Source organism: Sciurus carolinensis, chromosome 7, assembly GCF_902686445.1.
Source record: "Sciurus carolinensis chromosome 7, mSciCar1.2, whole genome shotgun sequence".
Lineage (NCBI taxonomy): Eukaryota > Metazoa > Chordata > Mammalia > Rodentia > Sciuridae > Sciurus > Sciurus carolinensis.
This window is the reverse complement of record NC_062219.1, coordinates 130,990,694-131,014,397: the sequence shown is the minus strand read 5'-3', so window position 1 is coordinate 131,014,397 and position 23,704 is coordinate 130,990,694. Positions and strand designations below refer to the sequence as shown.

Below are 23,704 nucleotides of genomic sequence, written 5' to 3'. Positions count from 1 at the left end.
GACAAGAGATCTGAACAAATATCTCACAAAGGAAGAAACACAGATGCAAATAGGCACAGGACATGTTCAATTCATGTCATCAGGGAGTTAAAGCTTAGAATGATGCTGAGGCAGTACCCCATACTTACCAGAGTTGTTTGGATTTCTCTCTCTCTTTATTTTTTGGTACTGCGAACTGAACCTAAGGGTGCTTAACCACTGAGCCACATCCCCAGTCCTCTATTTTTTGAGACAGGGTCTCACTAAGTTGCTGCGGCCGGCTTTGAACTTGCGATCCTTCTGCCTCAGCTTCCCAAGTTGCTGAGATTACAGGCATGCAGCACCATGCCCAGTGGTAGTCACTTTGGAAGACTGTTTGGTCATAGTTTCATGCAAAACTAAACTCACTTGTCACGTGACCCAGCAATCACACTCCTTGGTATTTACCCAAAGGAGCTGAAAATGTGTTGGCGAGAAACCCTGCACAGGAGCATTTACAGCAGCTTCCTTCATAATTGCCAAGACATGGAAGCAGTCGCCCTGCCCTTCAGGAGGTGTGTTGATGCATAAACTCTGGGGCATCCAGACAGTGGGGTATTACTTAGGGCTGAAATGTGACAAGCTAATAAGTCACGAAAAGGCAAGGAGGGACCTTGCTGCACATTACCAAGTCAAAGAAAGCCATCTGAAATGGCTACATACTACCTCACTCACTAGGACATCTGGAAATGCACAAAACCATGGAAATGTAAAGATTATTGTTGTCAGAGGTTAGGAGGGAGGGGTAGACAGGCAGAGCACAGAGGGATTTTAGAGCAGTGAAACCATTCTGTATGACACAGTAATTGCGGATAGTGAATCGTTTGTTCAAACCCATAGGATGCGCAATACCAAGGCTGAACCCTCATGGACTTTGGGGATGACGCTGCGGATGTGTTAGCACAGGTTCCTCAGCTGCAGCAAATGCACCGCTCTGCTGCACCTGTTGATGGTGGGGACCATGCAGGGATGTGGGAGAACTCACTGGATTCCACCCAATTTCACTGTGCACCTAAAATCGCTCTAAAAAAACAAATCTATTTAAAATTTTTAAAAGTAAGCAGGAAGAGCAGAGGATCTTTTTCAAGAATCTTGTCATGTTTGCTAACTTCCCATTGGCTGGTCACAGTACTCAGCTAAGAGAAAGAGCAGAAGGTCAGTATAAGTCACATCAAAAGCAGCACAGATGGGAAGGGCTGATTCTCCTCCTTAGGTCGTTAGGTCAGTAAAAACCACCAGAATGTAGCTAGTTGTTTCTGGTTGATTTGAGGCAGAAAGGTCAAGATGAGATTTTGTTGTTGGTGATGGTGGTGGTGGTTGTGTGTTCCACAGACTCTTCAGTTTTATACCCCTAGTCCATCACCCAAGTCACAATCACGGCCACAGCCCTGCACCAGGAGTGCCCTCACCCTCTCCCTAACAGTACTACTGCTTATCACTGAACTGAAAGTTAATGAAGGTGTCTAAAATGCTTTGGGAAAGCCAGGTGTGATGGTACATGCCTGTAATTCCAGGGGCTTGGGAGACTGAGGCAGGAGGTTTGAAAGTTCAAGACCAGACTCAATAACAGCATATGCCCTAAGCAATTTAGAGATACCCTGTCTCAAAATAAAAAATAAGAAGGGCTGGGAATGATAAAGTGCCCCTGGGTTCAATTCCCCACACCAACAATAAATTACATAATTAATTTAATTAAATGTATTGGGAAGTTCGGAGATAAAATTGTCTGGATGGACGTTAGGATGTTAAAGACGCATTTTTAAGGTGATTTTGATGTTGGGGGACTTGAACATGCCTGGCAAGTGCTGTACCCCTGAACTACATCCCCCAGGTCAAAAGCAAACTAAACATAAAGGAACCAGGAGGTCCCGGAAAAGGAGTTGCCAGGTAACCCCAGAAACCATTTTAAACCCGGTCGGTCTCTGAGTGGCAGTCACTTCTGTGAGCATGCTTTTGCAAACCGATCAGGGTCAACTCCGGTCTTAAAACCCCTGTGTGCCAACCAAGCCATGCTCCGGCAAGTGTGTCAACCCACTTGACCTCTGGAAATGGCCCATCCCTGAACTCACTGCTTCCCTCCTCCCCCAAGACTAGGATCCTTCTGGGACTGGAGAGTCACCAGCATGGCGCAGGGTTTCTTATCGCTGGAAAATGTCCCTTTGTCGTCTGACATGTCTACATTTCCTTCTCTCCTGAGACTCTGTTTATCTTTCTTTCTTCCAGACCCACGATTCTGTGCGGCCCCGTTTGTGGCCTCCAGCAGTGACCCTGACAGGCTTCCCTTCCTCCTGTAAGTGCGGCGCCGGAAAACACTGAGGTGAGTCTCCATGCTGACAGCGGGGAGGGCCCTGCTCCCCGTCACGCTTTCCCACCGAGCGCAAGTTGTTTTCAAAAGGAAAAGTAAGTTTCCTCTAGGGACCCTGTTCGGGAGCGGCTGACTCGGGCGACCACCTCCTGCTTTGAGTACAGTCCCTGCTGCTCTGCGCTCAGGCTTGTAAAACAGACCTGCCTTTTCTTCTTCTCCCTCCCCCGAATTTACAGGCGGATCGCAATTCCCCTGCAGGAAACTCCGGGGTGCAGCCTTTGACGCGCTTCTTTAAAGACCTTCAGTTCCCCTGGACGGGCGGGAAATCGCGGCCTCGGGCAGGAGTCCTGCTTCTCCTCGGCTAGCAAAGCCGTAGCCTTTCTCCTCCGCACCCACCCCGTCCTCGCACCGCACGGGCGTGGGGACCAGGACGCGGCTCTCGGGGGCCTCCCTCCCGCTGTCTGCAGCCCGGAACTCCACCCGCCCGCCTCCCGGCGGAGCGGTCAGGCGAAGCCCCGCTGCCCAGCCGAGGGCCCCGCGGCCGGCGCGGTCAGTCGGGCCAGCAGTCCTCGCCCGGGCAGCGCGGCGACCCTGTCTCGCGTGCCCCGGGCATCGCTGCCGCCGGGGGATTTCTACCCCGGGCTGAGCCCGAGCCAAGACTGGGCTGGAAACCGATCGTGGCGACCACCGCTCCGTCGGACCTTCGCCGCGTCCTGGACGCGGTTGGAGCGGACCTGCTCCGGGACCGGGTCTGGGGCGCCCAGCACAGCGCAGAGGCGGCGGGGCCGTGTGCACCGCGCCCCGCCACGGTGTCCGCAGGACGAGAGCTCCGACTCAGGGCGTGAAGAAGGCGGCGCAAGGCGCCCGGGCCGGACGCTGGCCTCGGGTTCCATGCTGCTGTGCACACGCTCTTCCTCTCCCCTCCGCCGCCTCTGGAGTAGCCGGGGCAAAACGAGTGGGGCGGCTGCTGAGGATTGAGGCGGACTCAACAACCACTCGATTTGGTGCAGCCAGCGGGAAATGCCGGCGGCAAGAAGGTTTTTATTAGAGGTGAGGAGGGGGACGAAAAGGAGGAAAAGCGGAGCGCTGGCCCGTACGGGGATCGAACCCGCGACCTTGGCGTTATTAGCACCACGCTCTAACCAACTGAGCTAACCGGCCGGCGGGGACCGGGCTCTTCTTCAATCATGGTACAGTCGAGCCTCTGCTCGCCGCCCCCGGCTCTCCGCCGGGGCTCGGTCTTCCTTCCTGAGACTTCGCTCCACGACTTCAGCCGCGACCAACTCGTGGCGCCTTCTCGGCCTTGGCTTTGCGCTGTGCCGTGGCTCCCGCGAGCAGGCGGAAGGGCGCCGCCCTGGAGGATCCCGCCTCTCGAGCTCGCCTGTCCCGAAACGGCAGGGAAAACGTCACCGGAGCGGCGTCCTCGCGACCCCGCGGAGGACTCAGAAACAGGGAGGATCCGGGACAGAGTCCCGCAGCGGAAGGCCACCCAGGCGGAAGTGGACCTCGACCTGCACCCCCGTCCCGAAGGCGGGTCCCGGAGCTGAACGCCCAGCTGGGTCCACGCGGACCTCGACCTGCACCCCCATCCCGAAGGGCGGGTCCCGGAGCTGAACGCCCAGCTGGGTCACGCGGACCTCGACCTGCACCCCCATCCCGAAGGGCGGGTCCGGGAGCTGAACGCCCAGCTGGGTCCACGCGGACCTCGACCTGCACCCTCATCCCGAAGGCGGGTCCCGGAGCTGAACGCCCAGCTGGGTCCAGGCGGACCTCGACCTGCACCCTCATCCCGAAGGCGGGTCCCGGAGCTGAACGCCCAGCTGGGTCCACGCGGACCTCGACCTGCACCCCCGTCCCGAAGGCGGGTCCCGGAGCTGAACGCCCAGCTGGCTCACGCGGACCTCGACCACCACCCTCATCCCGAAGGCGGGTCCCGGAGCTGAATGCCCAGCTGGGTCCAGGCGGACCTCGAGCTCCACCCCCGTCCCGAAGGCGGGTCCCGGAGCTGAACGCCCAGCGGGGTCCACGCGGACCTCGACCTGCACCCCCGTCCCGAAGGCGGGTCCCGGAGCTGAACGCCCAGCTGGGTCCACGCGGACCTCGACCTGCACCCCCGTCCCGAAGGCGGGTCCCGGAGCTGAACGCCCAGCTGGGTCCACGCGGACCTCGACCTGCACCCCCGTCCCGAAGGCGGGTCCCGGAGCTGAACGCCCAGCTGGGTCCAGGAGGACCTCGAGCTCCACCCCGGTCCCGAAGGCGGATCCCTGAGCTGAACGCCCAGCGGGGTCCACGCCGACCTCGACCTGCACCCCCGTCCCGAAGGCGGGTCCCGGAGCTGAACGCCCAGCTGGGTCACACGGACCTCGACCTGCACCCCCGTCCCGAAGGCGGGGCCCGGAGCTGAACGCCCAGCTGGGTCACGCGGAACTCGACCACCACCCCGGTCCCGAAGGCGGGGCCCGGAGTTGAACGCCCAGCTGGGTCCAGGCGGACCTTGACCTGCACCCCAGTCCCGAAGGCGGGTCCCGGAGCTGAACGCCCAGCTGGGTCACGCGGACGTGCACCACCACCTCTGTCCGGAAGGGCAGGACGGCGGTTGACCTCCCTGCAGCCAGCTCGGGGACGCCCATCCCCTGCACATGTCTGCTGCTTCACGTGGGCGGTCATCGTCACCAAAGGCTCGCGGTCCTCTTCAGCTCCTCGGGCCGAGGCTGACGGTGCTCGTTTCTCCCGAGCCCCGGCGCCCGCACAGCACGATGCGTAGCTCAGTCGACTCGTTCCATAAACCGAGAGGCGTGGGGAACCACTTCTGCCGCTCTCCTGGTCTCGGGTGGTCGAAGTGGAGCGCACAGCTCATCCGGCGTCATGCAAATGTCACGGGAGTTCTGATGTCTTCTTGTTCCCAGAAAACCCTTTTCAACAGAAACGAACTCACTACGTTGGAGGTGCGGTCGGTGGTGGCGGGGAGGTGGCGGGAGGCTGTCGGCCCGGCTCCTCCCGCCGCACCGGCCCAGAGGCTTCCTTCCCGGCCGCGCACCCGCCGCTCTCCGCGCGCTCCTGGGGCAGCTCGTGGCTCCGGAACCGCAGGTTCCCGAGTTCCCGAAGGGCGGCGCCGACCCCTTTCGCAGCCACAGAGCGCGCGGCGAGGACGCGGGCAGGGCGCTTCCCGGTGTGCGGGAGCCGGAAGACCTAACCCGCCTGGGCCGCAGCACAGCGCCCGACTTCCCGGGACCGCGGCGTGAGGCCCGGCCCGTTTGGTGGCCACCCGGCCAGACATTTCAGATACAAAGGACTCCGACCCCCTCTGCGACGACAGAGCGCTGCGAGCTCTAGATTTTCCGGCAAGTTTCAAGTTTCTCAAATTCTGTTCTTCCGCAAAAAGAGTAGGCGGGTCCTGTGTCCTGGCTGCGGCGCTTCCTCGCCAGCCGCTCAGACTTGGAAGGACTTGCTCCAGAACTGCGTCTGGGCTGAGTGGGGCCTCGTACTTGGTCTCAGAGACTGAGTCCAGTGGAAACGACCCTGAGAAACTCCCAGCTCAGTCCATCCACTGGAAGCCTAGCTGAGGCTTCCAAATAGTTACCTCCCTCCCTCCCCATCTTACAAAACTCACACACTAATTTGTTTTAAATTTAGATTAAGCTTTTTTTTTTGTATTACAGCCATTGACATTTTAAAAAATCAAATTCTTACATCATTTTTAACTTACTGAACAGATTATGAATTATGAATGATTTAATACAATTATTATGAAAAATTAAATGCACCAACACTTTTTAAAACCTTTAATTTTATGTCATTGTTTTTTTAACAATTACACTGATACACATCATAATATAAAATATGTATAGAAATTATAACATAAGTTAATATATAAAATAATATAATAATATAGTTATTTTAAGATTTTTACGTCCTACTTTCCTGCAATAAAAACATACGTGCACACTACAATTAACTTTGTAGATGGCATAAAGCTCTAGTTTTTATTAGAATTCCTATGCATTGAACTATCATTAAAATTATTACTTGTATATAATTAACCATAACAAAATATTATGAATTTACAAACTAATCAGTAAATGTAAATGTAAAATAATTACATATTTATCTAAACGACACAGGCTTTTTAATTAGTTCACATAATCATCAGTAAAGGTGCACATGGTCATAATAAGTTTCAGCATTAACTTTATGCCTAATTTATAACTTCCGAGAAAATGAATTTAAGCATACAAATAAAAATAGGTCAAGTTTTGTTATACAAAATTCTCACAATTTAAACTTTCTGAATTATTTGCCAAAAATCACATAGCAATTCACAACTAATAATTAGTTTTCACATTCTATTTGATAACTAGATTCTCCTTCACTTCTTTAAAGTGAACAATTGGAAGCTTCCTGACTTGCTGACTTACCTGACTGTTAGAACAATTCAGTTACCTAAACCTTCCTCAGACTTTCCAGTTGTCCCTGTTGTTGGTGCCAAGAGCTCCTGGCACGCTGAGTCAAGGAACATGGCCAGACTGAGTGAGAAGAGTGTTTTTCCTTCAGAATATGAGAAAAGACCACTGATGTTAGCTGTAGTGACCAATTTCAGATAAAATCCATATGGTACCCAAGCATATAGTTGTTGACTAGGATATGTCACCTGAAGTAACCTGGGGTGTGCTGCTTACACGGCCTCCTGCTTTCCTAAGGATGGGAGTGCCTTAGTTTGACAACTGCTGCACTATCCACTGGACTTCACTCCCTGAAAAACAAGAAGAGTAGCTGTTCACCCCATCATGATCCTTACTTTGAGCATTTAAGTAAGATCACCATGGTCTTGTGACTCACAGTAACCAAGGCATATGAAGTCAAACTCAGTCTACACCCTTTGAGAGAGCTGAAATAAGTTTGAAGTTGTTCCTATGTAGTCAGGAAAGCAGACAAAATTTCAGTAACATAAGAACGTGTTTTAACTGTCTGCATTAACAAGGCAAAGGAAATATATGAACTACACATTAAAATGTTGGTGTGAAAAAGCTTGTGACAATATTTGTGATTTGTGAGGGAAAATCACATTTGGGGGGCTGGCTCTGCCATGGAAATAATTTTGGATAGAAACAAGAAAATGTAGCTCACTTCTAGCTAAACATTTTAGAAGAAAGGAGGATAGTGATGTTTATCAGCTGGTTTGGAGACAAAAGTTAAATATATCTCACAAAACAGACTAAACAGCAATGTAATTTGCATGTACCATACAGTACAGAACTGAAAACACAGTGACCCAGAATACAAGGGCATTGGCCCCTCCTGGCCTCACTGGGCACACACTGCAGTGCCCCTGCACCTCAGGCCTGGGCACACCTGAACACACCTGCACTTGCCTCTGCCTCACAGCCTCACCCAGACAAGCATGACCCTAGCAGAGATAATGACTCCAGGACTCATTTTGAGGGATCCTAAGTCCTTTCAATGCAGCTTCAAGTACTAAAAAATGAAAACCAGAAATTGTAAGATAACAAATTTCTTAAGTTCAAATTGCTTCTGAGGTGCCTGAGGATCTGGAGGATAATGCAGCAGCTTCTCTGCAGAAGGAATGTGGCCCCCAGAGAGCCCTGAAGAAAGTCCCAAAGGAAGGGGCAGGCAGGGAGGAAGCCAGGAGTCCAGCCTCTCAGCAAGTGTCACTTTAGACAGACAGGGCTCCTTTCCTTGCATCTGAGCCTTCAGACACTGGGCAGAGAGGCTGGGAGGGAATCAAGGTCTCCAGAAAACTCACATAAATCTCAAGGTGCTCATGATTTTCAGGTGGGTTCCATCAAAGTTCCTAACCATTGGTTGAAGTTGTGCAGTGAGTGCTGGATGAGACACTGGGAACTTAATACAAGTGTGTGTGCTACCCTTGGAAGGTCAGGAGTCATTGGGGATGCATTTCAAAAGCCTACAGCATCTTAATTCATTCCCTGCTGAGATGGAGAGCTGGCTTCTGCTAAGAGGTCCCAGGAAATGAGAACAAAAGCCAAAGAGAGGGTGAGGGCCCTGGCAGCAAACTCCCGGTTCACAGCAGCTAGGACCACACTCTAGCCCACTGAATCAGCCCTCTGGCCACAGCCCACTGGACCCTCCTCTCCCCTCAGCTCTGCAGGACCAGCCCTCTCCCCTCAGCTCCAGAGACACCCCTCTCCCCACAGCTCCTCTCAACTGCCCCTCTCTCCATCATTTCCACTGAATGATTCATGATTCCATTCCATCTTCTTGTGGCCATCTCTTCTGCCTCCACCCTTGCCTTAATGACATCTAGGACAAATGTCCAGTACAAACTGGTTTTAAGCCTCACTCGTGGACTCGATAGCAGACACATAATCTTTCAAGCCTACACGTTTTGTCTGTACCTTTGGTCTGTCCAAGCCATTGAGCTGAAAGTCCAGGCCTCACCAGCCAGAAAAGACCTGATTTCCCCACTCAAAGGGTTCTTTGCTCCTGAAGGCTGCCTCTTCTTTTGTTCTGGGCATCTCTCAGTTCTCACTTTTCCGGCATTTCCAGGCTTGGAGTTGGAGCCTTCCCAGAAGAGTCAGATGCTACCAAAGTAGAAGAGCCACTTTGGAAAAGAGTTCATCAGTTGCTTAAAAAGGTATATATCATTTTAAACATTTTAAACATGACCCAGCAACTCCACATATAGGTATCTACTCAAGGAAATGAAAATGTGTCTACACAAAACCCTGCACATAAATGTTCATAGTGATATCATTCAAAACAGCAGAAAGCAGAAATAACCCACCTGTCCATCAACTATTAATATGGAAATGAAATGTCTTATGTCCATGCAGTAGAATATTATTCAGCCATAAAAAGAAAGAATATACCAGTTACAACATGGATGAGCCTCCAAAACACACAAAGTGAAAAGGCCTAACGCAAAAGAGCATGTACAGTAAGATCCTGCTCATGTGAAATGTCCAAAACAGGCAACTCCACAGAGAGGGACAAGGAGTGGCTTGGCCTGGAGCTGAGGATGGCAAGTGCTGCAGATGGACACAGCGTCTGCAGGGGTGCTGGAAATGCCCTGCGCTGGAGATCAGTGACCTTGCACCCATCCGTGGGTTTACTTAAACACACTGAATGTACACTTTAAAAAGATGAACCCAATCCTGGGAAGCCTCAGGTTCCCAAGGGGGATTCCTGGTGTCCAGGAGGTTTAGACTGGCCTGGTTGATATAGTGAGACCCTGTCACTTAAAAACAAAACTGAATTTTAAGGCATGTAAATCATAACTAACTGTAGCCATTGTTTTTGTTGTTGTTTTGTTTTTGGTGCTGGGGATTGAACCCAGGGGCGCTTTACCACTGGGCCACATCCCCAGCCCATTTCATTTTTAATTTTGAGACAGGGTCTTATTCAAGTTGCTCAGGGCCTTGCTAAATTGCTGAGGCTGGCTTTGAACTTGAGATCCTCCTGCCTCAGCCTCCTGAGCTGCTGGGATTACAGACATGCACTGGGTTTGTTTGTTTGTTTGTTGTTTGTTTTTAATGAGTCCAAGAGTTTCCTAAAGTGGCTGTTCCAATTTACATTCCCAGCGCTGGTACTGTTTCTTCATTACAACCAACCCTGTATGAGGAGGTATGTTAGGTTGCAAGTGTGGCTCAGTGGTAGAGCACTTACCAAAGACCTTGAAAATAAAAAAGTTCCTTGTAGGTTTTTTTTCTGTACTTAGTAATGACCAATGATGTTAGTTTTTTTTTTCTTATGTGCTCATTCATCTTTGATGAAATGTCTATTCCTATCCTTTGCCCCCTTTTATTTTTAAATTAAATTTTATTTTTAATTTTCAAAAGTAAAAAAGTTATAACACTTCATATAAACTGCTAACAAAACAGTTATTAAGTTAACCTCATACATTAATGTTTTCCTTTTCTTGAAAATAAATATATTTATATCACATCCTTTAAAAAACACACTAAAGGTTACTTGTGCTTACTTTCTCTAACAAAATTCTAATACATGGATGTTTTTCATGACACTTGAAATATTGTTGTATGTCAATTTAACCTTTTAGAAACTTATCACTTTTCACAATGAGAAAGTAGAAAAAATATATATAATCAAAAGGAGCAAGCCTAAATAATTTATTCTGTCAAAAGATAACATATATAAGTGTGGGGATCAACATAACCACAGAGACCAATTACTTCTGTTTCTAACCATTACCTCTGGCTCAGGAAAATATAAATGATAATGCATAATCTATTGATGAATATGAATTCACAACCAAATTCTTCCCCATTTTATAAGGAAAGAAATTAGGTTTAATGTTTAAGAGAGAAATCAGTTTAATACAAGTTCATTATTATCACAATTTAAGAAATGCCCACAGGAATCTCTTAGAAAACAGGTTATTGTCCATTCACCCCATTTGGGAGATTAGTCAAATTTTTCCTACATATTTTCCATATAAGGAAAAAACTGAAAACACATTTTGTCCTACACATATTACTTTTCCTTTGTACAAAGTTCAGATTAAATGTCTTTAAAAGATCACTTCTGGTATTTGTCCCTCAAGAGCTCATGTACAGGCAGCTTGGTGCCTAGTGTGGCAATGTTAAGAGGTGGTGGTACCTTTAACAGGTGGGCCTAGTGAGAAGTCATTACTAGCCTTCCTGTTCTCTGGTGTCCTGTCTCACCACCCTCCTGCATGGATTGTGATGTCATTCACTATGAAGCGATATAGCCAGAGGTCCTTGCCAGGGCCGTTCCTTTGGACTTTCACCCTCCAAAACCATGAACTAAAGAAATGTCTTTTCTTAATAAGCAACCTACCTAACCTTGGGTATTTTATTATAGCAACTGAAAACAGACTAATACAACTTATATCTATTTTAGCAACTTAATATAAATGAATAGCAACCTTCATTTTTAAATAAAAATCATAACTTTTTTAAACTACAAATGGGACCCTCATTATACAGGAAAATGAAGTAAATAGCAAATTTTTATGTCTAGATAATTATTTACCAAAATTAATGAGTGTGACTTGAAGCTCTCAAATAAAGACAAGCTACTGGAGTCATTTCTTCATCTGAGTCATTTGATTCACCTTTTAGTTCCAATTCGTCTAAATTTTTGTCTATAGTTAAAATAGTTTTCCTCTTGCCCTTCTTAGGAACTGCATCATTAGCACAGAGCTTTCTCATTTTAATGTTTGGCAATTTCTTCAGATCAAAATCCCATTCCCTAAAAGTTTTCAGATTGTTTGCATTTAAAATGTCTGGGATCTCAAGGCCATGTCCTTCATACTGCTGTCGCTCACGCTCCATCGGCTGCTTGATAACTGCTTCCCAGGAAAAGTGCCGCCGTCCCTACCTGTCTTTGATGCTGTTATGTAACTCGATCTGCTCCAGCTCACTGCTAAATCTATTTAAATACCCTTCAACTAATTTACAAGCATCTTTCTTGAATACCCCGATTTTTTTGGATCCAGATGATTCTGAAACCACTGCAGTTTTTCACCAATAAGATTGAGACGTAAGGCCTTTTCATTCTTCAACTTTTCTTTTTTTTTTTTTTTTTTCCTGTTTGTGGGCCTCTCTCGTAATCTGAGCTGCTTTTCTACTATATGGATGGATGACTTCCCCCCCCCCACACACACACACACTGTACTTTTTCCCTTTGGAACTTTAGGCATGGTGACGTCCGGGAGGCCGCGGGGAGCCTCCGCACTCCAGGTCCGGCCATCGCGGGCCCAATCCACAGCAGCGAACACCTGCACTCCAGCCCGAACACACGAGGTACTGGGGGAGCCGCGGCGGACGGACCGCTCCTTTGCCCCTTTTTAATTGGGCTGTTTGTCTTCCTCTTTTTAACTTGGGGTGAAGATCTGTCTTTCCAGTGTAGCAATTAAAATAATTTAGGAAGTTGATACTTACCTAAAACCAAATTAATAGGTATACCAATATACTAATTTTAATTATTTGTTTAGAGACAGGGTCTTCACATGTGGCCTAGGCTGATCTCCTGGGCTCAAGTGCTGCGGCCGCCTCACCCTCTGATACTGGGACTACAGGTGCTTGCCACCATGCTTGACTTAACACATTCAGTTTTTAAGGGACCTTCTATGGCAACATACGCCAAAACTGAAAGCCAAAGCTCACTCTGTGACTTTTTAAGGTTTAACATTTTTTAAGTGCTTTATTTTTGTCCATGTATCAAGTCATGCGTGACAGTGAGGTTTGTTTTGACATATTTATACATGCATGGGATACAGTTGGCTCCATTTCAGTCCCCAGTGCTTCCTCTTTACATCCCCACCTTTCCCCATTCCTCTTCCTCTACTTACCGGTCTTCATTCTATTTTTATTCTTAATTGGGGTTTTATAGATATACATAGAGGTGGAAATCATCATGATACATTCATATATGTAAGAAGCACAATTTGTCAATTTCATTCCAAAGTTCATTCCTTTTCCTGTCCGTCCTCCCTCCCCCTGAACTGCCTTCCTCTATTTCATTGATCTCTGCTCCATTTTCATGGAATCCTCCCCGCCTTTTTTTCCCTTACTTTGCTCTAGCTTCTGCATATGAGAGAAAAGATTTGACCCTGGGCTTTCTGAATCTGGCTTATTTCATTTAGCCTGGTGTTCTCCAGTTCCATCCATTTACCAGTAAATGCCATAATTTTATTATTCTATGGGCAAAAGAACTAAACAGACATTTCTCAAAGCAAAAAATACAAATGGTCCACAGGTAAAATGTTCAACATCCCTAGCAATTTGGGAAATGCAAATCAAAACTACATTGAGCAAGGCTCCTGGCACATGCCTGTAATCCCAGTGGCTCTGGAGGCTGAGACAGGAGGATAGTGAGTTCAAAGCCAGTCTCACCAAAAGCAAGGCACTTAAGCAACTCAGTGAAACCCTGTCTCTAAATAAAATACAAAATAGGACTGGGGATGTGGCTAAGTGGTCCCGTGCCTCTGAGTTCAATCCCAGGTGCCAAAAACAAAGGAACAAACAAACAAACAAACTCAACAATTACATCGAGATTCCTCTCACTCCAACCAGAATGGCCATCATCAAGAATATAAATACTAATAAATGCTGGTGAAGATGTGGGGAAAGGGTACACTCATACATTGTTGTGGGACTACAAATCAGTACAACCATTTTGGAAAGCAGTATGAAGATTCCTCAAAAGAGTAGGAATTGAACCACCATAAGACCCAGTTATCCCACTCCTTGGTATTTACCCTAAAGAACTAAGATCAGCATACTATAGCACATCTATGTTTATACACCCACATAGCCACAACAATGTTTATAGCAGGGTAACTCACGATAGCCAAGCTATGGAACCCGCCTGGTGCCGTCAACAGATGGATGGAGAAAGAACACGTGGTGTACATTCCATGGCTCTTGGACGGGGCTGAGTCTGCTGACCTCTCCTCCCACCTCACTCAAGTTCCTTCATTCACTCTCCCCTGGCCCTGACCACAGATGCTCCTTAAAGGTGTCTACTGAGCTGGTGACTGTCTTTGCTCCTGCCGCCACTGGGCCAGGAGCCTCTCACCCCAGATCATCTCACACTCCCCAGCTTCTCATTCTATCTCCACTCATTCTATCTCCACCACCGCACCTAACTAAGCCACATAAGTTTTAAAACATTCTCTGGGATTTTTCACTGGCCAGAAAATCAATTGCTGAAGTAATGAATCCACCCATATAGTTCTATGTTTATTGATCACCCATCAAGGGCTTCCAGTGGTCTGGTATATGGAGGCACCAATGACCACAGCAGCACACATTTCAGGGACAGGCTGTGGGAAGTGAGGCAAAACCTCTCTGTGAGGTGAAACACTAAGGGAACTAGAGAAAGGGGTAAAACAAAACCTGCCAACCTGAGCGGAACTGTCCACTGAGGGCACAGATCAGAGTGTGGCTGATATGCTGTGAAATATGGAGCAGTTCGGGGACTGAGCAGGCACACAGGAGGGAGCGGTGGGAGAAGCTCTGAGGGCAATGGGCTGGGCACGAGTTTCAAAGACATAAAGCTTAGGTCTGAGCCGGGTGTGGGGTGCACGCCTGTAATCCCAGCAACCAGGGAGGGTGAGGCGGGAGGACTGATTGCAAGTTCAGGGTCAGCCTCAGCAACTTAGCAAGACTGTCAGTCTCAAAATAAGAAAGGGGTGAGGATGTGGCTCAGTGGTTAAGTGGCCATGGGTTCAAACCCTGGCATCAAAAAAAAAAAAAAAAAAGCTTTAGGTTTTACTTTGAGTAAGATGCGAGAGAATGATTAGATTCATATTTATTAGACTGTGGAATGGAGAGTATCATGTGGCAGAAACAGGAGACCATTCCAGAGGCTTCTGTGATGCTCCAAGTCAGAGGGACAGTGACTCAGACTTGACGACCCTGGAGGTGGAAAGATGCCATCAGATCCAATTTTGTATTTAAAGTAGAACCAGCAGCAGTAGGTGGTGAATTATTCATTCACTCAGCAAACATTTATTGATTGCCCACTATCTATACCTCTAGGAACAAAGTGATTAGCAATGGACAGGAGAGCTGAAAACCCCTACCCTCAAGAACTCACTGTCTAGTAAGAGACAGAAAGGAGTCACATTGTTTTGGTTTGCTTTGTGTTTTGGTGCTGGGAACTGAACCCAGGGTCACTTTACCACTGAGCTACATTTCCCAGTCCTTTTTATTTTTATTTTTTGAGATGAGTCTCACCAAGTTGCCTCCTGAGTCGCTGGGATTATTGGTGTGCACCACCGCACCTAAATAAGCCACACAAGTTTTAAAATATTTAAATTCATATATAATATTGTATATCATATTTATATATAATGTTTCTCACAGTGATAAGCGCTATGAAAAGGAACAGAATCAGGCTGGGAAGGGGTTAGGCCAGGAGGGCCACAGGAAGTCCTTTCTGAACAGACGGCACGAGGATCTGATCCAGGCAAGGGAGCAAGTCCCTGGGGTTTACGGAAACAGCAAAACGCAGGGAGCGGAGCTGCGCACAGAGCCCCTCCAAGGCAGGTGGCGAGCTGGGTCGAGAGACCGGGAGTAGACAGGGCGAGGTTGTGGGACAAGAGAAAGCTGGAAAGCGGTGAGGGGCAGGACTGGACGTCGGGACCACCAAGAGGCTGAAGACGCGGTGGGGCAGACAGCCAGGACCAGAGCAAGCGGCCTCGGAGGGTCCAAGGAGGTGCAGGGGTAGGAAGGGCGGGCGGAGGGGCAGGACAGGGCGCAGAAGCAGCGCAGCAGAGGTCCAGGGCGGGCAGACCATGGAGCGGAGGAGCGGGAGGGCACAGGGAGGGGCAGGGAATCCGGCGCAGTCCCAGCAGGCCCGACCTTCAGGCTTGGCGTCCCTGCCCCGCTGCAGCGGTTCCTACAGACGCTTGACCTGCCAGGAGAGGCGCCGGAAAAGACGCCTGGGCCAGCCCCTCGAGACGTGATAAAGGTCCTCGGCGAGTCGGGGCAGGACACCGGAGTCCTCTCACCCGCGCTGCACTCATGGCCCTTGGGCCCGCCCCGTGGCTGGGCCCTCTGCTCCTGGCCTCCCTCTGGGGGCTTTCGGCTCCAGGTAAGTGGGGACTGAGGGTCGAGAGGGGGCTGGGGGCCACCTGACTTCCCCCCCTGTGTCTTGCAGCCTCGCTCCTCAGGCGCCTGGGGGAGCACCTTCAGCGTCTTCAGGAGAGCTCTGGCCCGCGCCTACACCTGGGCCCAGGCGCTGCAGCCCTCCCGAGAGCAGGGTGGCTGGAGCAGCCGCTGGACCCCTTCAATGCCTCCGACGGGAGGTCCTTCCTGCAGGTGAGGCCGGAAGAGGAGTTCGCTGCCCACACTGGCCTGCCCTCGGTGAACAACTCTGACCTGTCTCTCAGTGTACTGCCCTGCAGCCCACACCTCTGCCCCGACCTAAATCTCATGCTGCTTACCAGCATCAGTGTCCCCTTAGAGTCCCTTAGTGCAGCACCCCCGCACCGGGTGTCAGCTCCACTTAGTAGAGCCCCCCCACCAGTCTCAGCTTTACCTTTACTCTCCCCTCTCTCCTCAGTGTCCCACATCTTGGTCCCTGGTGAGCTGTCCCTCACTCTTTCCTTCTCTGTCCCTCTTACTCTTAGTGCGCTCAGTGCCCCCTCTCCTCATCCTGCAGACTGCACACGGAGCCTTCCACCAGTATGTAACAGCAGTGTGAACTAGCACTGTAATCAGACCTGACTCACAACAGTCATTCACAAATTCCTTTTAAATGCATAAGTAAATTTCCGTTTCCCAGTGCCTCCTTTATATGCAGTCTCCCAAGCTTGATCCCTATTCCTGAATCCACCCAAATTCATTACCTATCCTATGATTACTACTTCAAGAAATAGCAAGGGCCTGATATGCACCAGTCACCCCTGGGGTGGGTGGCTGGGGACCTAGGAATGAAAGAGCAGACTAAAATATCTGCATACGTAGCTCTTGCACTCTGCATGAGGAGAAAGGAGAGAGGTAAACCCACAAACAAACTTACTGCCGCCTGGACGGTGGGGAGGAAGGTCAGCACTGTCAGCATTCTCAAGACAACGCCCTTCTTCTCCCTCTTCCCACCCCACAGCGGTACTGGGTGAATGACCAGCACAGAGCTGGCCAGGAGGGACCTGTATTCCTGCATCTTGGGGGTGAGGGCCACCTTGGTCCCGGCTCAGTGATGGCAGGTAAGAGGCAAAGGAGGGAAGAGGCATGGTCGGGAGCTGGTGAGGACAGGAGGGGACTGCAGTGGTGGCACTGTGAGGCCTGGGGGCACGAGGGCCTGTGCCCAGCTTGCATCTCCCTCCACCACATGCTCCTCACAGGACATCCTGCAGCCCTGGCCCCTGCCTTTGGGGCCCTGGTGATAAGCCTGGAACACAGATTTTATGGCCTGAGCATACCCTCCGGAGGCCTGGGCACGGCCCAGCTTCGCTACTTGTCCAGCCGCCATGCGTGAGTGGGGCAGGGAACGTGTTTGGGTTACAGGACTAGGAATGTCTGCTCTTGGACCCTCTGCATCTGAGCCTCTCTTCTCCACTGCCGGTGCCACTGACGTCTCTGGCTTCCGGTCTTTCCCACACTGTCTTACTCTACCTCTGGGTCTCCCACCCTCCCAGCTCTTCTCTTACCCTCCTCCATTCTTGTCTCTCTGTCTCACTGTGGCACACTGACCCGGATCACCAGCCCCTCCCCAGTCTCCCTGGTTCTGCCCTTGACTTGCAGGTAGAAACCAGAATGATCCTGTTAGAATACACACCAGGTCATGACCCTCTCTGGCTCCAGTCCCTCATGCGTCCCCATACTGTTCAGAGCGAAGCCCAAGTATTTAAAGGGCCCACAAGGCCACCCAGTTGACAGGGGCTCTGACCCCCACCTCCCGCGCTCAACAGCTGCATGGAGGTCCTTGCTGCTCTCCACACACAGGGACATTCCTGTCTTGGGCCTCTTAAGGCTTCCCTCTGCAGGAGTGGCTCCCCCCAGACATCTGCAGGGCCCCTCCCCACCTCCTTCTGTGCTCCACGACGTCCCCCGGGTTTCATGTCCTCCACAGGACACAGTCCCCCTCCCCTACCCAGTGTCTCTGTCTCCCTAGCAGCATCTTTGCCTATCTCTCATTCTTGCCTCCACCTCTCTGTGCCCACGTCTTTCTCTTTGTGTGTCTCTACATCTCAATTTCCCACAAACTAAACTGGCTTCTAACTGCAGCAATATGGCATTAAGTGAAGAAAGAAAGCCCTCCGGGGGAGAAGAGGATGTCGGATGTATCCCTGTATTTCTCTGCCTTTCCTGTGCCTCACCTTCTCCCATACCTTTTAACCCATCCAGCCCAGGACCCTTCCTCCTCCGAGTAGCTCACTTCCACGGTCTTCAACTCCTCGCTGTTTGCAGAGTTTTAATATAAAATGCCCTGGAGCCCAGTACGGGGGTGCACATCTGTAATCCCAGGTGGGGGCGGTTGAAGCAGGAGGATCACAAGTTCAAGGTCCATTTCAGCCACTTAGTGAAGCCCTAAACCACTTGGCAAGACCCTGTCTTGAAATAAGAAATAAAAAGGGCTGGGGATGTAGCTCGATGGTAAAGCATCCCTGGGTTCAAACCCTAGTACCGAAAAAAGGAAAAAAAAATGCCTCGGAAAGTTTTCCTTTTTTACCTAAAACGGTCAAAGGCGGGGTGGGGGTGGGGTGAGTAGAGGCTTCCCAGCAGGAGAGGACAGGATCCCTGGCCTAGGCACAGGCGTTTTCGGAAATGCACGTGACCTACAGGTCCCTCCGAAAAGCCTGAAAACAGAGCTCGGCCTCCGGCCTGACAGCCCATCCAAGTCTCCGGGTCCGCCTCCCGCGGGTTGATGGGGAATCTGCTGGAATCCACACCGCGGTGGGCCGACCGAGCCGCCCCTGTCCCCAGGCTGGCCGACGTGGTATCTGCCCGCCGGGCGCTTTCCCGCCTCTTCAACGTCTCCTCCTCCAGCCCCTGGATTTGCTTCGGAGGCTCCTACGCTGGCTCCTTGGCCGCCTGGACCCGACTGAAGGTCCTGGGACCGCTGCGGTGGGCCGGGGGGAGGGAACCGAACGCGGGGTCAGGTCGCCCGTAATAGGACGCCCTCCACGACCCTCCGCGTGCATGGCCGTCTCACCCCGGCGCGGGCCAGCGCGCCGAGTGCCACCAGGCTGAGGGCGCGGCGCCGGGCGCGCGCTGACGCCCCTCCTCTCTCAGTTCCCGCACCTCATTTTCGCCTCGGTCGCCTCCTCGGCCCCGGTGCGGGCGACGCTTGATTTCTCCGAGTACAACGACGTAAGAACTTGGGCTACAGATGCGGGAGCGGGGTCCCAGCGCGCGGGCCCTGGCCAGCCCTTGAGTCTCTTTCCGCGTCCGACCACAGGTGGTGTCCAGAGGCCTAGCGAGCGTGGCGATTGGCGGGTCGCTGCAGGTAGGAGGCGGGACCCCCGGCGAGGGGATGGCGCGAGAGGCCGGCTCCCGGAGGCCGGGCCGCGCGCAGCCCGCGGGGTGCGGGAGCCGGGGCAGCTCGCGGTTTCAGAAGGAGGCGGGAACCTATGGGCGGGGCTTGGAGGGACGGGTCTATCCGGAGGGCGGGCTCCGTGTGGGCGGGGCGTCAGAAGCCCAGGCGCACCTAACTTGGGAGCGGGCCCGGGAGGATCCCGAGCTGGGGGTGGGCGCGCCCCGGGTGCGCGTGGCCTGAGGGCCGGAGGTCGGACTGCGCGCGGGAGCCTCTGTAGGATCTCGGTCCTGGGAGGCAGCCCGGCGGGCCTGGGTCCCCTCCCACACCACCCCTCGCTCCCCCAGTGTCTGGCCGCGGTGTCCGCAGCCTTCGCGGAGGTGGAGCGGCGGCTGCGCGCGGGCGGGGCCGCGCGAGCCGCGCTTCGGGCGGAGCTGCGCGTCTGCGGGTCGCTGCGCGAAGCTGAAGACCAGGCGGAGCTCCTGGGGGCGCTGCAGGCCCTAGTGGGGGGTGCGGTGCAGTACGACGGGCAGGCGGGGACGCCGCTGAGCGTGCGGCAGCTCTGCGGACTCCTCGCGAGCCGTGGCAACGGCAGCCACCCGGTGCCCTACGGTGGACTTCGGCGCGCGGTGCAGGTGAGCGCCCAGACCACCCAGCACGCAGAGAGGAGCTAGCCGACCAAGGCCCCTGCTGCATCCCCTCTGCGTGGCTTAGGCGAGAACCCTCTCAGGGCCTTAGCTTCTCATCTGTACAATGGGGATGATACCTCACAGAGCTGACGTTCGCAAGGTGAAAAGAGAGACCTGTAAAGCAGGTAGCTGGGAGCTTAGAACGCAGTATGCAAATGTTAGAAAGTCTGGTTATTATCTGTTTTTCCTCTCGTTCTGTCCTCTTTTCTGGGCCTACAGCAGTGCCCTGCACATAGCAAGTGCTCAATTAATATTTAATGAAAAAGCATAGCGTTGGGAACAGCTCTCATGGGAACTGGGCCCACACCTCTGAATCCACAATTGCAACCCGCTTTTCTGGTGCTATTTGGTCTGGGTGCTGTAAGACGTGCCTCACATATTATTCCATTGAATTCCCATGAGATAGGCCTATTACAATCCCCACTTACAAAAGAGGAAACTGAAGTCCAAAATATTGTCACTTGCCCAAGAACTCACAGGTGATAAGCGCCCAATCACTAGTTTACAGGGACCCAAACATTCTCCTGCTCTGACCATTGACTACCAGGAGCTCACACTCCTATAGGTCTGACAGGCCTCTGGCCTGACTTGCTGGGGGGAGAAGAAAAACTTATGTGAGTGTGGGTGGTTCTGTTTCCTAGATTGTCACGCACAGCCTGGGCCTAAGGTGTTTAAGCCTTTCCCGAGCAGAGACAGTGACACAGCTGAGAGCCACCAAGCACCAAGCGTCTGGCCTGGGTGACCGGCAGTGGTTGTACCAAACATGCACAGAGTTCGGCTTCTGTGAGTGGCTGGCGTGACCATTGCCCCAAACATACATGCTGTGCATACCAGTGGCCATCACACAGGTGATCTGGGCTGATTTTCATTCCGTAGGACGGCTCACCTAACCTTGGGTACACTGCAGATGGTGGGCTGGGGAGGGTGAGCTTGGACCTCAGGGGCCTCTTCATGCTCACACGCCGACCTTCAGCCTGCTCCTCCTGTATTCCCATCCCAGCGATGTCCACACTTTCTCCCTGCCACCAGGCCAGAATCCTGAGTTGAGTCTTAAATGCCTCTTCCACGCCATTCAGATGACCTGTTAGTCACTGAGTGCCACCACTCTTGGGTCCCTTCTGGTCCCTCCCCCTTTTTCTTCCCTGCTGGGGTCCTGAAGAGGCCCACCCACTCCTCCCTGGACCCTGACCAGCCCTCTCCCAGGTTTCCAGGCTTTTCCAGTTCTCCTTGTACAGTCCACCACACAACACCCAGGAAGGTCCTTGTTCCACCTCTGCTCAAAACCTTCCCTTGGCTTCTGAGTAACCTCAGGGTGGGGTTACCAGACAAAATACAGGTTACCCAGTTAAATTTGAATTTCAGATAAACAAAAAATATTTCATATACATGTGTCCCAAAGGTGGCATACTAAAATGTGCTCATTTGAAATTCAAATTTAGCTGGATATCCTGTGTTGTTAAATCTGGTCATTCTAACCCAGAGTTCAGTTCAAAATCCTCTCGTCTCTTGGAGGGAATGCAGATAGTGGTTTAAACTAAAATATGCAAATTTCACTTCCATGTCCTCCCTATGTGATCTTGGGCAAATCTGGGCAAGTGACTTGGGTCTCTATGCCTCAGTGTCTACATCTCTAAAATAAAAATAGTAAGGGTCCTTCTCTCATAGGGCTATTTCAAGGATTAAAGGAGGTAATGTAGGTAACATGCTAAGAATACTGCTGGTGTGCAGTAAGTATTCTGCAAGTGCTTGCTGCCGAGGCATTTCACATTCTGATCCTCAAGAGCCTGTCTTCCTAACGGCTTTGGAAGCCTTGCAGGTGCTGTTCAGGCTGCTGGATTGCACATTCCCGATTCTCAGAGCTTCCTCATCCTCAAGTCTCCACACGAGATGCCCCCTCAGGAAGCCTTCCCATGCCCACCTTGGTAGCTGTCTCCTCTTCCAACAGTCCAGTCTGTCCTCCATGCCTTTCTTGTCCACTCCCCCCCATTGTCCTGCAGCAAGCAGCAGAACCCAAACCTGTCTTGTTTGCCACCAGTGCCCAATAGTCCAACATCTGAGCAGATGGTAGGTACTTAGTAAATGGAAAGGAGTGAGGTAGTGTGGGGTCACAGAAGCTAGGTTCTCCCTGACTGCAGTGAGCTCTGGGTTTCAAGCGGAGACCTGGTCCAGTTGCAGCCTCAGTCACTGCAGAGCCCTCTGACGGCCAAACCTGCGCACATCCTGTCTCCTCCATGCACGTGCTTTCTCTTCTCTCTGGCTCGCTCTGATTCCACAGGACTTGCGCCTGCGGGATGTCCTTGAGCCCATGGTGGCTCCCCTGGCATCCCACCTCCTGGCCAGCTCTCACCGCAGCAGCCCCGTCCCTCTGGACGGTCGCCTCTCGGGATGCTGCTCTCTGACAGCACTGCAGCTCCCTGAGGAGATCTGTAGTGGTGGTGGAGGGTCGGGGGCCGGCTCTACCTGTTTCTCACACTCAGGTATCTCCCTCCTCAGACGTCACCTGCAAGGGTCCTGGATGTCCTTTCTCACAGCTCCCAGCCCTGCCTTCCGAGTTGGACCTCTGTGAGCAAGTGTTTGGACTCTCGGCTTCCTCTGTTGCTCAGGCCGTGGCCCAGACAAACGCCTACTACGGTGGCCAGAGGCCTGGTGCCACCCGAGTGCTGTTTGTTAATGGTGAGCCTGCCACCAGCACCCGGCGGGAAAGCTCTGCCAGGCCAGCTCAGCACACCGACCTCTTCTTTCTTCCCAGGGGACACAGACCCCTGGCATGTACTAAGTGTGACACAGGCCTTGGGACCCTCAGAGCCAGCCCTTCTCATCCCAGGTGCCTCCCACTGCCTGGACATGGCACCCGAGAGGCCCTCAGACTCTCCCAGCCTCCGCTCCGGGCGCCAGGTGAGAAAAGGCCCGGGTACCCCGTGCTCTCTTTGGCATGCTTATCCCACGTCCCTTCCTTCTGCTGGTGCTGGGTCAGACCTTCAGAACGGTTCCCTCCTCTCCACAGAACATCTTCCGGCAGCTGCAGACCTGGCTCAGGCAGGCAAATCAGGGCCAGCTTCCCAGAGGGGCCTGAGCCCTGCCCCTCCACTGCTCCCTGCCTGGCCACCTTCCTCCCAGACATACTCATTCACTGGACAAAACAGCGTTCAGAAGGAGATTCCCAGGGATTGGGATTCTGTGCATAACTGGCTGTGTCTACAAACATCCTCACTCCCGGACCACAAGTGCTTTGTTACAGGAAAGAATGTGCAAACACAGTGGTGACCTTCTCATTGTGGATGTTAGTGTTTTGCATGTTAAATGTCAGAGAGATGCCACTCTTTCTGCTCTGCTCTGTCAGAGGAGTGTTCTGCCATCATACTGGACAACAGCTCCTCTTTTATTTCTGGAGGAAGAGAACGTGCTGAAGGCCCAAGCTCCTGCACTCCCAACACCCCTGCCCACCTCCATCTTTTTCTCTACAGTATTTGTCATCATTTACTTTATTATGTAATTTGCATTATTATTTCATATTCTGTGTAATGGTAAGCTTCATAAAGAGGGAATTTTATCCACTTGTGATTTTATATTCTCAGTTTCTAGAATAGTAGCCAGCACAAAACAGACAAAAATGATGCACAAGCCAGATTTTCATTGTGTAGCTTGCAGGGGAGAACAGGATCCCAAGAGGTGATTGTTCACCTCAAGGAAGCAAAGGCAACAATACGCATATTTAAACCTGGTCCTCTCAACTCACACAAAG

The 23,704-nt window shown here is 51.6% G+C and overlaps 1 protein-coding gene and 1 non-coding gene across 2 annotated transcripts; one reads left to right on the top strand and one right to left on the bottom strand.

Moving 5' to 3' along the window:
* Positions 1-3,410: 3,410 nt before the first annotated feature.
* On the bottom strand, positions 3,411-3,484 carry Trnai-aau (transfer RNA isoleucine (anticodon AAU)). Its single transcript has one exon. It is a non-coding gene; the product is annotated as a tRNA-Ile (tRNA).
* Positions 3,485-15,819: 12,335 nt separating this feature from the next.
* On the top strand, positions 15,820-23,035 carry Prss16 (serine protease 16). Its single transcript, XM_047559279.1, has 12 exons — positions 15,820-15,889; positions 15,956-16,116; positions 16,904-17,003; positions 17,142-17,271; positions 18,724-18,847; positions 19,033-19,110; positions 19,199-19,246; positions 19,621-19,908; positions 20,604-20,745; positions 22,456-22,635; positions 22,712-22,857; positions 22,967-23,035. The coding sequence occupies exons 1-12, from the start codon at positions 15,820-15,822 to the stop codon at positions 23,033-23,035; spliced, it is 1,536 nt and encodes a 511-aa protein (XP_047415235.1).
* The last annotated feature ends 669 nt before the right edge of the window (positions 23,036-23,704 follow it).

Coding starts and splice junctions, on each gene's coding strand:
- Prss16 (XM_047559279.1), top strand. CDS start 15,820: ATGGCCCTTGGGCCCGCCCCGTGGCTGGGCCCTCTGCTCCTGGCCTCC. Junction 15,890..15,955: donor CTGGGGGCTTTCGGCTCCAG/GTAAGTGGGGAC, acceptor TGTGTCTTGCAG/CCTCGCTCCTCAGGCGCCTG. Junction 17,004..17,141: donor TCCCGGCTCAGTGATGGCAG/GTAAGAGGCAAA, acceptor TGCTCCTCACAG/GACATCCTGCAGCCCTGGCC.